This window comes from Lepisma saccharinum, chromosome 8 (genome assembly GCF_977018435.1).
Source record: "Lepisma saccharinum chromosome 8, izLepSacc3.1, whole genome shotgun sequence".
Classification (NCBI taxonomy): domain Eukaryota; kingdom Metazoa; phylum Arthropoda; class Insecta; order Zygentoma; family Lepismatidae; genus Lepisma; species Lepisma saccharinum.
In genome coordinates, this window is record NC_139236.1 from 91,983,449 (window position 1) to 91,998,793 (window position 15,345).

The 15,345-nt window shown below is 38.1% G+C and overlaps 1 protein-coding gene across 2 annotated transcripts in view; it reads left to right on the forward strand.

The window, feature by feature from the left end:
* LOC145991650 (uncharacterized) overlaps positions 1-15,042 on the forward strand; it is a 40,819-nt gene extending 25,777 nt beyond the window's left edge. For both annotated transcript variants that reach the window (XM_083127710.1, XM_083127711.1), the window contains exons 6-9: positions 8,347-8,489; positions 11,924-12,035; positions 13,248-13,439; positions 14,553-15,042. In XM_083127710.1, coding sequence (XP_082983836.1) covers positions 8,347-8,489; positions 11,924-12,035; positions 13,248-13,439; positions 14,553-14,748 — 643 coding nt within the window. In that variant the 3' untranslated portion in view covers positions 14,749-15,042. The remainder of the gene's footprint in view (positions 1-8,346; positions 8,490-11,923; positions 12,036-13,247; positions 13,440-14,552) is intronic.
* The last annotated feature ends 303 nt before the right edge of the window (positions 15,043-15,345 follow it).

Genomic DNA, 15,345 nt, shown 5'->3' on the forward strand with positions numbered 1-15,345 from the left:
ACAGAAAAATTACGAGGGGGAAAATTTATGTTACTGGTTGGAAGATGTAGAGGCTGGGGAAAATGAGACAGGAGACACTTACCTGGAATCCCCTTTAATTTGAACAGTGACTTGACATTGGTAACATTAACTAAGGAAGCATTCATTCATTAACTGACATTCGAGCCTATAGGACTTATGACATTACGGTGCATCACAGTCAGAAATCTGGAGAAATCTTAATATTTAGTTACAAGTGGGATCCAAACCACTCCTTCGGAAGAGACGTGTCTTCACCGGCTATTAAACCCGGGGCCCTCTGATTACAAGGTGTTACCTTTAAGCTACCTGGGAAGCCCCCCTTAGTAATGCATAATATTTGAATACAATTGAATTGTGTTCCTTTTCCAGCAGTTTAGCGAGTAAAATTTTAAAATTTCACTTACACTCGAAACTAGGGCGACTTTTTTTTTTCGCCTCATTTGAGCTGGAATGATACTTGGGAGAGTCTAGAACTTGTAATACAGAAAACTAACTTTTATTTATAACTCTTTTATCTCTGTGTGTGTAAAACCATAGTATCTTTTTCACGATTAGGTCTCTTCAGATATAGAGCTTCCTTCATTTCTTGCCCTTCTCTTTCTCTCTCCACTTGCTCGTTCTCTATTTCGCTTTCTACCTTTTGCTTCTGTTTCTCATTCTCTCATTCTATAGTTTTTTCTGTATGCCTATCTTTTTGTTTCTCTTCCTTCCTTTATCTCTTTGTCGTTCTGTACTGTTTCTTTTCTTTGTTCCTTTTCTCACTCCACCGTGAGAAATGTTTATCTTCATTTCTCTCAATCGACCCCTTCCTCTGTTATTATAGTCTGTTTTGGTTGGTTTTCCTCTTCCTTTTCCTCTCTTTTAGTCTGTTTTGCCTCTTTATTCCCACTGGAGGCACATGGCACAGTGGTTCGGATCCCACTTTAAACTGTAGGTCCACTCCCGATTAGCCTTTCTGTGCATAAAGTGGACTTAAAACCACAAATCAATCAATCAATCAATCTTTATTTTCACTTTCATTCTCTATCCTTTGGTTTTTAAGCATCACGCTCCAGCCTCCTTTAGCCTACCCCGCCCCTTGGGGTGTCGTCCTTCAATGGTACCTGTTTATTTGAGAATGGGTGAACCCCAGAGCCGCTTTATGAAGAGAGAAGGCCGCAAAAATCCGACCTCACAAAACACGCCCAGGAACCTAATCTTAGTTTCCAGCAGGCCAGTGAGACGCCCAGCCGACTTTACAAAGGGAAAACGGGTCGGGTACCCTATTCTACACCCTCGAATTTTGAATTTTTTTTTTTTTCATTATGAACATTATTTGATCCTATTTGTGAATAAAAAAAAATTGGAGCGCGGAAAGAAGTATTTACGACTGTACAGCCGTTTAAAGTTGAAATTTTGTAGTTTGAAATGGTTCGCAATTATTTCCAATTTCTAGATCGTGATACTAACACGACACCAAATTTTAACTATCGATCTCAACCTAACTGAACTAACCTATCCACGCGCCAATGGTTCGTGGGGCTAGCGCCAATGGTTCGTGGGGCTAGCGCCAATGGTTCGTGGGGCTAGCGCCAATGGTTCGTGAGGCTAGCGCCAATGGTTCGTGGGCCTAGCGCCAATGGTTCGTGGGGCTAGCGCCAATGGTTCGTGGGGCTAGCGCCAATGGTTCGTGAGGCTAGCGCCAATGGTTCGTGGGCCTAGCGCCAATGGTTCGTGGGGCAGCAGACCATCTCCCTGTAATGAAGGCTAAAATTAAACCAAAGAAGGTAACTTACCTCTTTTTACCAAGGCCAGGTATTGAATTGTGGGTCGAATTTCAATTTGTAAGTCCAAAAATGAAGTAACACCTACGTTGAAACTCCTTGTTGGCCTTTTCCACAGAATACCAACCTCCACTCCCTTCCCATCATAAAAATTAGAAGTCGCAAATTATCCCATCCCACAAGTCATTTAGAAAAAACAACCCTCCCCTTTACGGCATGCAGTTGCGAAAAAAATATTATTATTTCCAATTTCTGAAGTCGCATAAATGAAATCGAATGTCTGAAATGTCCAATGTACCATTATATCGCACAGAGAACATATCGCAATCGCAAATGTTCCTATTGCACAAGTCAATCATAAGAAGAAAAAGAAAAAAATCAGACGTGCGCCTGTGACATAAATCGATCATCCGAAATCTTCAGACTTGCGCCTGTGACATGAATGCATCATTCGCCATCATAAAGTTGTGAAAAACCTTTTTGACGTTACGCAAGGAATTTTAATTTCATAAAAAACGTAAGTTTCGTAGCACGTAGATCTAAAAAATTACTTTCCGCGCTATTTAGAAACATCGTTTATTATGAAGAACTAATTTTTGTAACGAGAATGTTTGAAATGTGCGAAAATTCGAGGGTGTAGAAAAGGGTACCCGAGCCGGGAAAACTTCCCTGTTATTGTCCTTCAATACTTCTTCTTCTTCTTCTTCTTCTTTTTTTTTTTTTTTTTGGAAATCAACTTTAATCTCTATTTTTTCATTCCAAAATGAATAATTTCGGAGAATTAGAGATTATAAAATGGAGTTCACCTTGGCTTTTCTGTCACTTTTGAGCCGAGGACTATTTAGGGGAGGGAGATCCAGAGGGCATTGCCATACGCAGAGGGGGTGCTAAAGGAGCTACAGCCCCCCCCGAAATTTTTAGAAAATAAAAAAATTCAAATGAAGGTAGTAATAAAGTCGAAAAAACTCAAAATGAACCCCAATAACCATTTTTGTGTTTGAATTACTTTTAAAACGAAGGATTAAAATGGTAATTTGAGCTCATACGAAATGAAAATAAAACACCAACACTGAAATGGATTACGGCAATGTATTCTATGATTCAACCAAATATTTAATCTGCCTCTGTTCAGTAAAGGTTAGATTCATGACACGGAACCCGCATTCACATTCAATTGTAGATATTGGTACAATTTCAATTGAATTCATATAATCCTTGACCTTGAGTGAGGTGAAAATGTGTCTTGGCTGACATGATTCCATAAATAACACGTTCTTAATCGTCTAAATGCCATGTGTGTGTATTTAATAGGACCATATTCATATTCAATAAATATTCGATCCTTGATCTATTTGACATCCATTTCTCATTTCATTTTTTTGCGATATTAACTACACCTAAGCTAGATAAAGAATATGTGTTGTTATATCCCTGTACTTACACCGTCTTTTTGCCTATTCAAGTAATAATAATAATACATTATTAATTAATTTACATATTTAATTAATGTCATTAATCTAATGTGAATACTTTAATTTCATCATTTATATTATTATTATTTCTGAGACTTGGTTCGGACTCTCCCCCCCGAAATATATTTCTTGATACGTGCCTGCTTTTGACTAATCTTGATTGATTGATTGATTTGTTGTTTGAAGTCCACTTTATGCACAGGAAGTCTAATCGGGACTGGACCTACAGTTGAAAGTGGGATCCGAACCACTGTGCCATTTGCCTCCACCGGGTATCGGACAGACTAATCTTGAGTAATAAAGGTCCCGAGTTCGGCGGTTATGTACAGAATGGTATTTGAAAGTGAAGGGGAAGTGCTCCATCTGCTTGCTAATGTTTGGTTATTGTGGGGAGACTATATATGTACAATTTATAATATATCGATGCTTCAAGAGTAGTTGCCGGAAATTTTGCAAATACCTCACTCTTTACGTGCATCTATCAATATCTCCAACTATTAGAGCAGAGCCAATTATGATTGTGAACTGATAGCAAAACGTTTGTTTGTTAAACTTGTTTTAAGACCAATTTATGCACAGAAAGGCAAATCGGGACTGGACGTATAGTTTAAAGTGGGATCCCATCCACTCAGTGGGGTAGCGCAGATCTTTGCCCCCCCCCCCCCGCAAGTAAAATATTGAGGGGCCCCCTTAGTGTCACAAAAAAAATATGATGCCAGAGTGGGACGGAGGTACAATAGTTAGATAGTTATCTGTTCTCCCCCCTTCGTTGTACAAGAAATGAACTTTTGCCTCAAATATTATGCCTTCCCATTTTTTTGTTATCGACTTATATCACTGTAGTACCTTCTTGAAACTAAATCAGGATGGTCTGAAGCTCTGAAAAATAACTGGAAGAAGAATCTGGAAATATTTTCTCTAATTCAACGCAGGGACACAGCCAGGAATCACTTTTGGAGGAGGGGGAAGCTTCCCGCTGCCATATATTTTGTTCCTGATGCTTTGTATTTTTGCTTGAAATATTTTTTTTTAATGAAGTTACATATATTACACAGATATTAAAAAAATACTGTTTTGGTGGAATTGTAAAAAGATAGTAAACACTCCTCTTTTGGACTTTGAGGTGGACGTGCCTTCAGTCCCTAAACCATCTCCTGGTTCCTCCAGGCCAAGATTCAACGTAAGAGTCGCTCATATTAGCCTTCTAATACTGAGTGAGTAATATACTCAAGCAACAAACTTATCCTTCAGTAAAGGGGGTTGAACCGGATATCTAGATTGTCGGTAGTAACCTATCACAAGGTAAATTTCAATCTGCTACGAAGAAATAACTGCAGACTCTAGTCTTGAGTGATAGATAATAAAGCTGCGAAGGAACTCTATTCACTAAAAATTTGTCACTCCATGAAATGCAGCTTGGAAGGACTGAAACCTCCCCCCCCCCCCAACAAAATAAAAGAAGGTTGCCACAGGTTAGTAGACCTCAACATCATTATTCATAATTTTAATGCTGCCATTCTTTTTTCGATAGACCAGTGATCATACTTTCTTAAATACTTTTTCATGAAACAAGAACCTTTTTATTAATAGACCATCAGTGCTCGAATTTTCCTTTTTTCTATCCCCAACGCGAACAAGGAAATTTGCAGCGAGGAATTTTCCCTTCGAACACTGCAGATCAAAAAATCGTAACACGTTGGAAAAGAAGAACTAGTTCGACAGAAATGTCCACAAAATGCCAAATTGTAAGAAAAATGAACTTACAAAATTACACAAAATAATGGTCACATTTAACTCATACGTTGTATACCCTGCGTGGCAGAGGATGGGATAATGGTCTTTACAGCAAAGGGATAATTTACTATGGGTTTACTGAGGTTTTCGGTCCCTTTGAAGTAAAACGTAACAAGTGTAGACAATATGGAAAATTCATTTCAGCTCTTATTTCAATATGAAAAGAATTGGGACCCCCTTGAAAATATTAGGTGGGAAGTTACATTTTAAATATCACGTGTAAAACTAAAAGGTTACGAATTAACAATTTTGATGTTTATTGTAAAATAAGGATAGACTGGTTGAGCAACTGAATATTTCTACTGGATTCATAACTGTAGACAATTGACACGCTACACTACGTTTACGACAAACTGCGTAGATACAAAGGTATGAGATGAGGGATATTTTCCTATCGATGGACATCTGCGAGCAAGTAAGTTAATTCTGCATTTCGGAGGGGGACCCATATGACAAGTTACTGGGGCCCCTCTGGCTGAGATAATACGTCACTGCTTGTTATCGCAGACGTCGTATATGATGTTACTGGGAACCAGATTTCTGTTTCGTAAATCGATTTTTTTATAAGCGACACTATATGTGGAATTTCTGCGATTATATAAAAAATTCAAGAACGCATTGTGGGGCTCCTACACCTCGCCCCCCCCCGCGTTGCGGGGATTGCGGGGGTGGCTGCTACGCCACTGGAGCCACTACGTCTCCACCGAGTATTGAATCCTGGGTCCCTTGATTACAAGGCGACGACGTCACCACTACGCCATCGGAGAGGCCCTGATAACACAAAGTGTGTAGCTTCTTGTACGAGAACAGTAACAACAGAATCCTGATTCCAAAGCTGAGAATTTATATTTTAGGTATTTTACTACATAATCTATGTTAGTTGGCCATTTTACTGTAACAAAAGGAATGTACCGACGGAAACAAGAAGAAACATGCAGCTTCACAGTGCATAGGCTGGTAATCTCAAAGGACGATGTGTAAGGTTTTTTTCAACTAAGGAAAGGAAAACAGTTATTCTTCAGGGTTTCGGCACATCTGTCAATGGCCAGTGGGAATGACCATTCATTCTCCCCCTCTCCCTGCCAGATCGTAAAAGCAGCGAGGTCGGGTTGCTGAAACTGGGTAACGATGGTAAGAATATGGGAAATTTGTGACTGGGAAAAAGAAGAATTTCTTGAAAGCGACGTCAGCGCCTCCCTCGTGTTCCCTTGATACTGTTGTTAGAACGGAACTAACGACACTCGCGAAATTTGGATTTCTTTCAACATCCAGCCGAGGCTTAAGAGACCTTCGATCTCATCGGCTCATGACCCGAAACTAGCACTACACTGTCGGCAATGTCTTCAGCTTTGGACCCGAACTTGTAATAGTGGTAGACTTCAGCACTTTCCAGCAAATTGTGTCACTAGTTCTCCCCCCTCCCGCCCCCCCAATCTCTACATCTTATAAAACTGTCAATGGACACTGACTGATCACTAAACGACTGTCACACTTACTCCTGAAGTCTTATTGAATGATTCTGTTGTACAGACCAACCGTGAAATTGAATCCGCGTATTGATATCCATATTATATTCTGGAATGTTCCGCACATAAAATGTTTTGTAGTTCGACTCCACCTCCTATTCAACAACGTTCCCTCTCGAGTTTTTCAGAGAATTAGTAATCCCACGAATCGCCCGACTCATGGTGCCGCCTTCAACAGTGCTTTGTTGTGCAACTTCCAAATGCTGACAAATCTTTAAATAATGCTCAAGTTCGTTGCGACAAAACCGAAAGAGTAAGAAAAGTTTACATACAATATTATCAACAACAGGGTTTTCCCTCAGGGTTCTAGAACATTCTCCGCTTTTCCTCGATAATTATATATCTCTTTAAATTATAATCACAATATTTTATTTCACACACACAAATCAAAAACCTCATTTTATCTAGTGTAAATCGAAAAATTTCGGAGGGGGCTCGAGCCCCCTGAGCCCCCCTCTGGATACGTGCCAGCCCAGAGGTGTAACCGGTGTTACCGCAGGTAACAGAAAAATGTAAAAAAATTAAAATGTTTTTCTCAATAAAATAACAACATTGTTAAATACGTTAACCGACAGCGTTGCAGTTGAGTGTATATTGCAGAGGACATTTTTTTTCTGCAGGCCATAAAAGCGAAGAGGCAGGCCGTCCCGGTACCCTCAAGAGGTAACAAGAGGAAAGGGCGCCGATGCAAGGGAACAGCGGGGAAAGACTTGGAGGCAAGTGTGCTAGGGGGTTATTCATATGCCTGTTTAGGGGACCAGTTACCGGTGCGGCCTACCGGATCAGCAAGTGTTGTCACATTGGATTTCCAGAAAAGAGCTAAATCCCGCCTAAAACGGGGATACTATTTCTCTGAAGCAACAAGAGCTAGACTGCAAAGCCAAAGCTGGATCTAACTACAACTGAGACAGTTTATGTAATAACGAAACGATAAGTACTTGATGCGATTCGTGATTTGGACAAACCTTGCTCCAAAAAACTAAGTTGGCAACAGTAGTACGTACATCTGATCTGGACTTCCCTTCCACCGCTGGAGGAGGGGAATTCTGTCGTCTGCTCACCGCAGAAACGTCAAAGTGACCCGAGAAATATTCCTCTTCCCCTTTCACCTCTTTGCAAAGAAACAGAGGTGGTTGACAAGGCTCGACCACTATTCACTGGATTTTGGCGGTAACTCTCTCATGAGTAGTAGTTCTTTCTAGGAGTTATTGTGGCTAAATCATTGAGCGGATTGTAAAAAGAAAACAAAACGAAATGAACAAAAATCTAGATCAAAGGCATGTTTCTTTTTTGGGGGGGAGGGGCGGGGTAGGGTGGAGATGATAACGTCTGATGACCGGTAACACTTTTGAAAAAGTCACGCCACGCCAATGGTTAAAAATTTTCCTTGGAGTGGTTAGCACAGCGCACTACGACTCCAGAGTTTCTGGGTTTGAATCCCGGTCTGGGCATGGGTGTTCTTTGTGAATGTTCCTTTATCACTTTCATTATATCATCATTCGTCTTCATCTTTGCAATTAGCCAAAAGTGACACAAGAGCGAAGTAAAACAAGCAAAATCAATCAATATTTCTTCTTGGTGAAAGTGAAGACTTTTCTAATTAATTTTACAAAACGTTAAAATCAGCGCATCAGAATTGTGCTGTGTAATTTACACTGTATTACTAAATTCGTTGACTGTACAATACAGAATCAGGATTATATTTATCGATATGATGCAAACTTGAAACTTGCCATTTTCTAGAAATGTGGATCCTTCCTTCTATTTCAGGAACCGAGGAGGCAGACATACTGCAATTGAAAAGAAGTTTTATCCAGATGGTAAAATCCTAGGGAATTTCAATCCAGACGGAACGTGCTCGATATTTTACCCGAACAAAAAGCCAGCCATATTAGTTACCAGGACAACTAAAAGTAAGCCTTTATTCATATTTTCGTTTGCTAGTGAATTTGAAATCCCAGTAAACTGTAATAAGAAAAAGTTATAGAATAAATGGATTGGTTATATCGCACAAAACAATCAAAATTTAGTTGCTCTGCTGTAATAGTTCAAGACTCTGTGTTCAGATGTCGGAAGAGAAGCATCGATATCGTGCTGCCATCTAACAGGCAAATTGAAAAGTACATGGAGAATGCACTGTACCTGCAGCTGTGAAACTTTTATTTCCACTTCAACCATCCTACAATAACGAATTTCATAATAGTAACTCTGTAGCTAATTATTTGTAAAAATATAATAATAATAATAATAACCCATAGCTCTACAGCCCGTGAGGGCCTTGGCTTACCTACCGACTGCTGGTCTCCCTCCCACACTGTTCCTCCGTCACCTGTTGTAGCGTGGAGATCTTAGACCAGTATTGGAGTGTCGGGGGATCAGCCCGACGAGCCCCCAGCCGTTGCAGGTCTTCTCGATCGGGTTACGCTCACTCACTCGGAGCTTCCCAATTTCCTCACGATGGTAGGTTGCCACCGACCCTATACGTAGGCCGAATAAATTCCGACCAGAGCCGGATTCGAACCTACGCCGTCCCGCAGCGAACGATCTCAAGACGAGTGAACGCCTTAACCCGCTCGACTACGGAGGAGGACATTTGTAAAAAAGAAATACAAAACATTTCAAGAAGGTTCTTAGAACAGTTATACGTTTGTTTTGTATGCAACTGAAATTTGCAACGCCCTTATAATAATTCACATAAATTGCAATGAGTATAGTGGAAATCATAACAATATTTGTTATTATTATTGTCATAATTATTACATTGATTTAATACCAGCTGAGTTAATTAAATATGGTGGAAATTCTTTAATATGTCAAATTCATAAATTAATTTGTTTAATATGGAATAAAGAAGAAATCCCTCAACAGTAGAAAGAATCCATAATTGTTCCTGTGTATAAAAAAGGTGATAAAATGAACTGCAATAATTACCGTGGAATTTCTTTACTCTCAACAACATATAAAATATTATCTAACATTCTTTTAACAAGACTAACCCCGTATGCTAATGAAATTATAGGTGAATCAATGTGGATTTAAACGTAACAGATCAACTACAGATCAAATTTTTCACATTAGACAGACACTTGAAAAAAAGTGGGAATATAATCAAAATGTCCATCAGCTATTCATTGATTTATAATATATTAGTAGAGTTTGGAATACCTAAGAAGCTTGTTAATATGATAAAAGTATGCACCAGTGAAACAGAAAGTAAAATTCGTGTGGGTATTAATGCGTCTGACAAATTTACAATTCATGATGGGTTAAAACAAGGAGATGCATTTTCTCCATTGCTCTTTAATTGTGCCTTAGAATATACTGTTAGGAAGGTAAAAGAAACTAACGAGGGACTAAAATTAAACGGTGTGACTCAGTTGTTAGCACATGCAGATGATGTATACTTATTAGGGGATGATATAAATACAATTAAGAATAATGCTAAAATATTTTTCAAAGCAGCTAAAGAGATAGGTTTGGAAGTTAGCAAAGAGAAAACTAAATATATGCTTACAGGCCGAAACCAAGTGTTAGGTAATAATCAAAATCTAATTAGTGATAACAACTAGTTTGAACCAGTCTCCAAATTCAAGTACTTAGGAGTAATACTAACAAATGAAAATGATATTAAAGAGGAAATAAAAATCAGGCTTAATTCAGGAAATGCATGTTACTTTTCTCTTCATAAACTTTTGTCTTCTCGTTTAATATTTAAGAAACTAAAGGTTAAAATATACAAAACAGTATTTTTGCCTGTATTATTATATGGATGCGAAACTTGGTCCCTTACATTGAAAGAGGAACATAAATTGAGAGTATTTGAAAATAAGATCCTTAGGAAAATATTTGGACCTAAAAGGGATGAGGAGACAGGTGAGTGGAGAAGGTTACATAATTTAGAACTACATAATTTGTATTCATGTGCAGATATTATTAGAATGATTAAATCAAGAAGACTTAGGTGGTCAGGCCATGTGGCACGAATGGGAGAGGAAAGAAGAGTTTACAGGATTCTTGTTGGGAAACCTGATGGTAAGAGACCTGTAGGTAGACCAAGACGAAGATGGAGGCATAACGTTGAGATGGACCTAAAGGAAATCGGTAGGGATGTAAAAAAGTATATAGATCTTGCTCAGGATAGGGACAGATGGAAGGCCTGTGTTGCTGCAGCCATGAACCTTCGGGTTTAAGAAGGCTACAGAGTTAGTTAGTTAGTTAGTCATAATTATTATATATAAAATAATAATTATTATAAACAAAAAATAGCCGATGTTATTACACATTTATTATGATTTTATCCTTGGGGTGACTTTCACTCGATCCACCAAATTAGTGTATATCCAACACAACTGTTTTTCATTTTTTTTTTAACATTTCCTACAGTTAGTGCCAGGGGCGGCTCTGCAATAAGAACTGCAGAGCTGCAGAACCACCATATCTTTTTATCAAAATAATGTACTTAGGATTAGGAAATTAGTTATTTTGCATTTTAGGAAGCAAGAGATTTTCCTCTTTAGATATTCGATCATTGGTTGTACTCACCAGGCTACCCAGCTGACTCCCTTGCTTTGTTTTCGTCTTTGAGTGCTGGAACCGCGGGATCGTTATCCTCTCCGTGTATATGAGGTTTTCCCGCGCTTTAGCCTGTTCCCATTGCTTTGCATAGAGTTGCATGGCTTGCAGAACGAAGAAGGGTTGCCAACCACTGGTAAAGGAAAATTTCTATTTTAGGTGCGAAATAAAATAATTTTAAAATTTTTATTTTTTCTTAATGAAAATGCCTGCTTTCTTCCTCTGACTGCATGATCACGTACTTCTGATGTGCATATAACTTACAACCAAAATTCGTACTTTCATTTCTTTTGTGCAGAACCAGTAAATATTTTTCTCACGAGCCGCCACTGGTTAGTGCACCGAAATAATATTCTATTTTGTTATAAAGTTTTACACGCCTCGTTCAAGAAAGATCTTCAAAAGTTGTGGAATAAAAATTCTAATCTTTCAAAACTGTTGGATTATTTTTTTAAAAAAGATGAAGTGGTTTCTCTAATTTACCTTAATTATTTTCAATCTAACGGATTGTTATTCTGTTCGAATACTAACTGATCTTTATTCCTATTATTAACGATAAAACTAACAAGCTTTTCTACTCTTTTGCAACCTAAAATGAACGATGTTAATTACCAGGGGGAGTTAGGCCGATGGATCTGTTCGCCACCCATTGTAGAGAGAAATTTCATCAATTTTCAAGTTAACATAAGTAGTGTGTGCTTTGTGGGATTGTGGGCTAAAACTTTACAGCATTAAGGATGATAAAGGCTGTATATTTTTAATTCTCCTTTGCTAGGAATTCAACTGTCAGTCATGACCGACGATCCAGCGGAGAGTGTTTGTCGAACCTTGGCGACGTTCGATTCCCTAGGGAATGGGACTGTGCATAGCCCAGAGGGTTCCATTCGGTAAGTTGCTTTCTAGTATTAAGAACATGCAGGACCAGTGCAAGTCAGACTAGATACTGATAATGATAAATCCTTTGTGGAAATCGTAGCTGTGCATATGGGTAGTGGCAACAGCCAATAATATACCGAGCATGGGGTCGCCAGAAATTCTTTGGGCAAGCCTTGATATAAATATTGAATATCATTATTATTGTAATATAACAATAACCGTAAATAATTTCGCCAAATTATTACTATTATTGTTATTATTATGTCAAACTCTTCTACTTGATCCACCGGAAGTTAATAGCCCTTCTTGTTTTGGTTTGATTTGATTTGGTTTATTTTACTTCACTTTTCTGCCAATTTTGGATAATCGCAAAGATGAGGATGAGAGATGATGTGATGAAGGGACACTCATAAAGATCCCCCATGTGCCCAGGCCCAGATTCGAACCCTGACGTTACTTCTTCCATAACTCAATGTTTAAGTGTTTATAATTAAAAAATATTATTTTTCCTTTGATAAGCAATAACTATAAGTATGTAAATGACAACAAACAATTCAATTATGTGACATATGTGTATAATTTGTACAATAGTTATAAACATTCTAATGGTTTAAAGGATTATGAGAGAATTTTCTCCTGCACTGCATATCTTCTGGTTGCAAATTTTTATTCCCTTCGGAAATGTTTTGTAAATAATATTCCGATACTGTAAAAAAAAAGTTATTGGAATTTCCCACCCATTGGAAATTATTCAAATATCATTCCTATTGCACGTCTTCCTTTTCTAGTAGTCAGTCCTATATTTTGCTATCTTTCCTATATTTGACGTTTATTTTTCTACAAGATGAGATATGGCCCCTACAACCCCTGCTTTGAGTACGCAACTGGGAACATAATAGAGCACGTCACCGGAATGTGATTGTTCACAAAAAGACACTTCGTAATTGTATGCTCACTTTTTAACCACTGCAAACAAGTGCTGCCATCTTGTGGCTGAGAAATGCGGATATGACAAACTGCACCGTGCAACTCAAGAAAAGACATGTAGATAAGGTGGAAAATATGCATAACTTAAAGTTTAAATGTTGTTGTGTTTGTCCCTTCATTAATTTCATCAGTTCATCATTCAGCCTCATCGTCGCGATTAACCTAACAGGTAGAAAAGCAACTTAATAGAGAGAATATCGAATCAAATGTAAGCATATTGCTGCTTTGTATTGCAGACTAACATACGGTCAGTCCGATGGAATAGATTTCGACACTCACCGAAGTCATCCGCTGGCTTGGAACTGGTACACAGGAGGGGTCACGATGTGCTACCCTGTAATCATGAAAATTAACAAGTACACCTGCCTCCACGTCATCGACCAGAAGTGGATGTATCTGACCTTCTACGCTGAGAAGAAAATGATAAGGTCAGTATTTATTAAATTCTGTATGCAAGGGCGTATTTAGAGATGGGTTCGGAGCCTCCCGAAAGACTGACCAAGTCCATAATTAATTAAGCAAAACATTTGTTTACTGTTGTATAATATAAAATTGGGTCATTTCAGCAGAACAGGCATAAAGAAGAGTAAATTGTGGTTATACAACATGGCGTTGACAATGCGTACCACTCACCACTAGTAATAATATGTATAAAAATAATGATCAGTAGGCACTGATTGGGGGGGGGCTATGCTACTACCCCTGCACTATGGCCTCTTAATGCTAAGCCTTGATTATCAAGAAAAATTAAACTGTCCTTGCCCCTCCCCCCACCAAATAAATAATCCGTTTAAAATAGTTCTTGACATTAATTTCTTTGTTGGGACAGCTGTTTTTATACAAATTGCACTGATCTTAAGTAGACATAAGCCTGTTAATGAATACTTGCTGTAATATCTCTAATCTTGTATCATGTTTGTACCCGTTCATGCAATAACAACAATTATTAATTGACAAATAACAATAATAATCTTATTAGCCTACTAATTATAAACTTTATTATTATTATTACATGCGAGACACTTGGAATCTTTCTAGATACGTGTGTGTTTGTATATTACTTAAATTTCTGTAAACTGTCTATGCAGCCACGTTCGTAGTAGGACTGATAATACATTTTTCAGGTAATTAGCATACCTTTTTTACTACTCAATATTTCGTCACATTTGACACGTGTCTTTTCCAAGAGTTGCATATTATCTGTGCATGAAGTTGACTTCAAAACGCAAACTCCAAGAATTATATAAGGAATGGAAATTTGATATCAGTTAAAACAAATGATCAATATCGAATGATTAAACAATTACTAATGATTGCAATTTGAAGCTCCCAATTAACAATAAATGCTGGTAAAATCATAAAATTTTAAAGATCGAAATTATATTAGGCCTACACCCTAACACAATCTGAAATTAAACAAAAGTTAATTATTGTGTGTAGAACTGTACATAAAACGCCAAAACAGAGTTATGTAATTTAAGAAAAACGTACATACGACAAAGATTTTTCACTTGGAGTTACAGTGATCTGATTTTTTGCAGGTTCGAGCTGGGAGTGATCGTAAATCGAAAGAAATTAGAAGAGAAAGAAAAATTCGAGGAACCCAGCTGTGGTCAACGAATACCCAGATCCACGGTTCAGCACATAACGAATTTGTTACGAAACCTCACAGTCGAGGTAGAGAAGTTAAAGAGGCGGCAAATTCTCAAAAGCAGAAACTTCGACGGCAGAACGTAAGAAGTGCAAGCCCTTTGCACTTGAAATTACTGACCAAAACTCTAGGTACCTTCAGATTAAGTTATTTCCCCAGGCAACGATGAACATACGTACAGTACATTGATAAATATTTTACTACTTCAGAGGTATAATCAAGCAGTATGATAAGGATTTCGTTGCACTGCTGTAGTAGTACAAGATTTCACGTACAGATGTCGGGGTGGTTGTAAGTATATTGTGGTGCTGCCATCTGGCGAACTAATAGGGAAATACGTGTAAATAGTTTGAGATTGAGTGCAAAATAAAAACAAATCTTTATCCAAGGACTTAGTAAACAGTAATTCAATAAACGGCTCTGATATCCTGATCGACAAATGCCATACCATAATAATGCGTTGCCATAGATTATTCTACTTGCCCCACGACGTTGTTTCGGCACATACCTTACAAGTCAGAGCACTGTAATCAAGTGTCTATCCAGAATTTTCAATTTGGGGAGTGCAAGTTCAAATTAGGGGTGTAAGGGGAAATTTCGAGCAAAAATTACCATAAATTGGGCCTTTGTGAAAAACGTTTAGGGGGTGTTGAGGAAATTTGGATATATCACTGACTGTATGT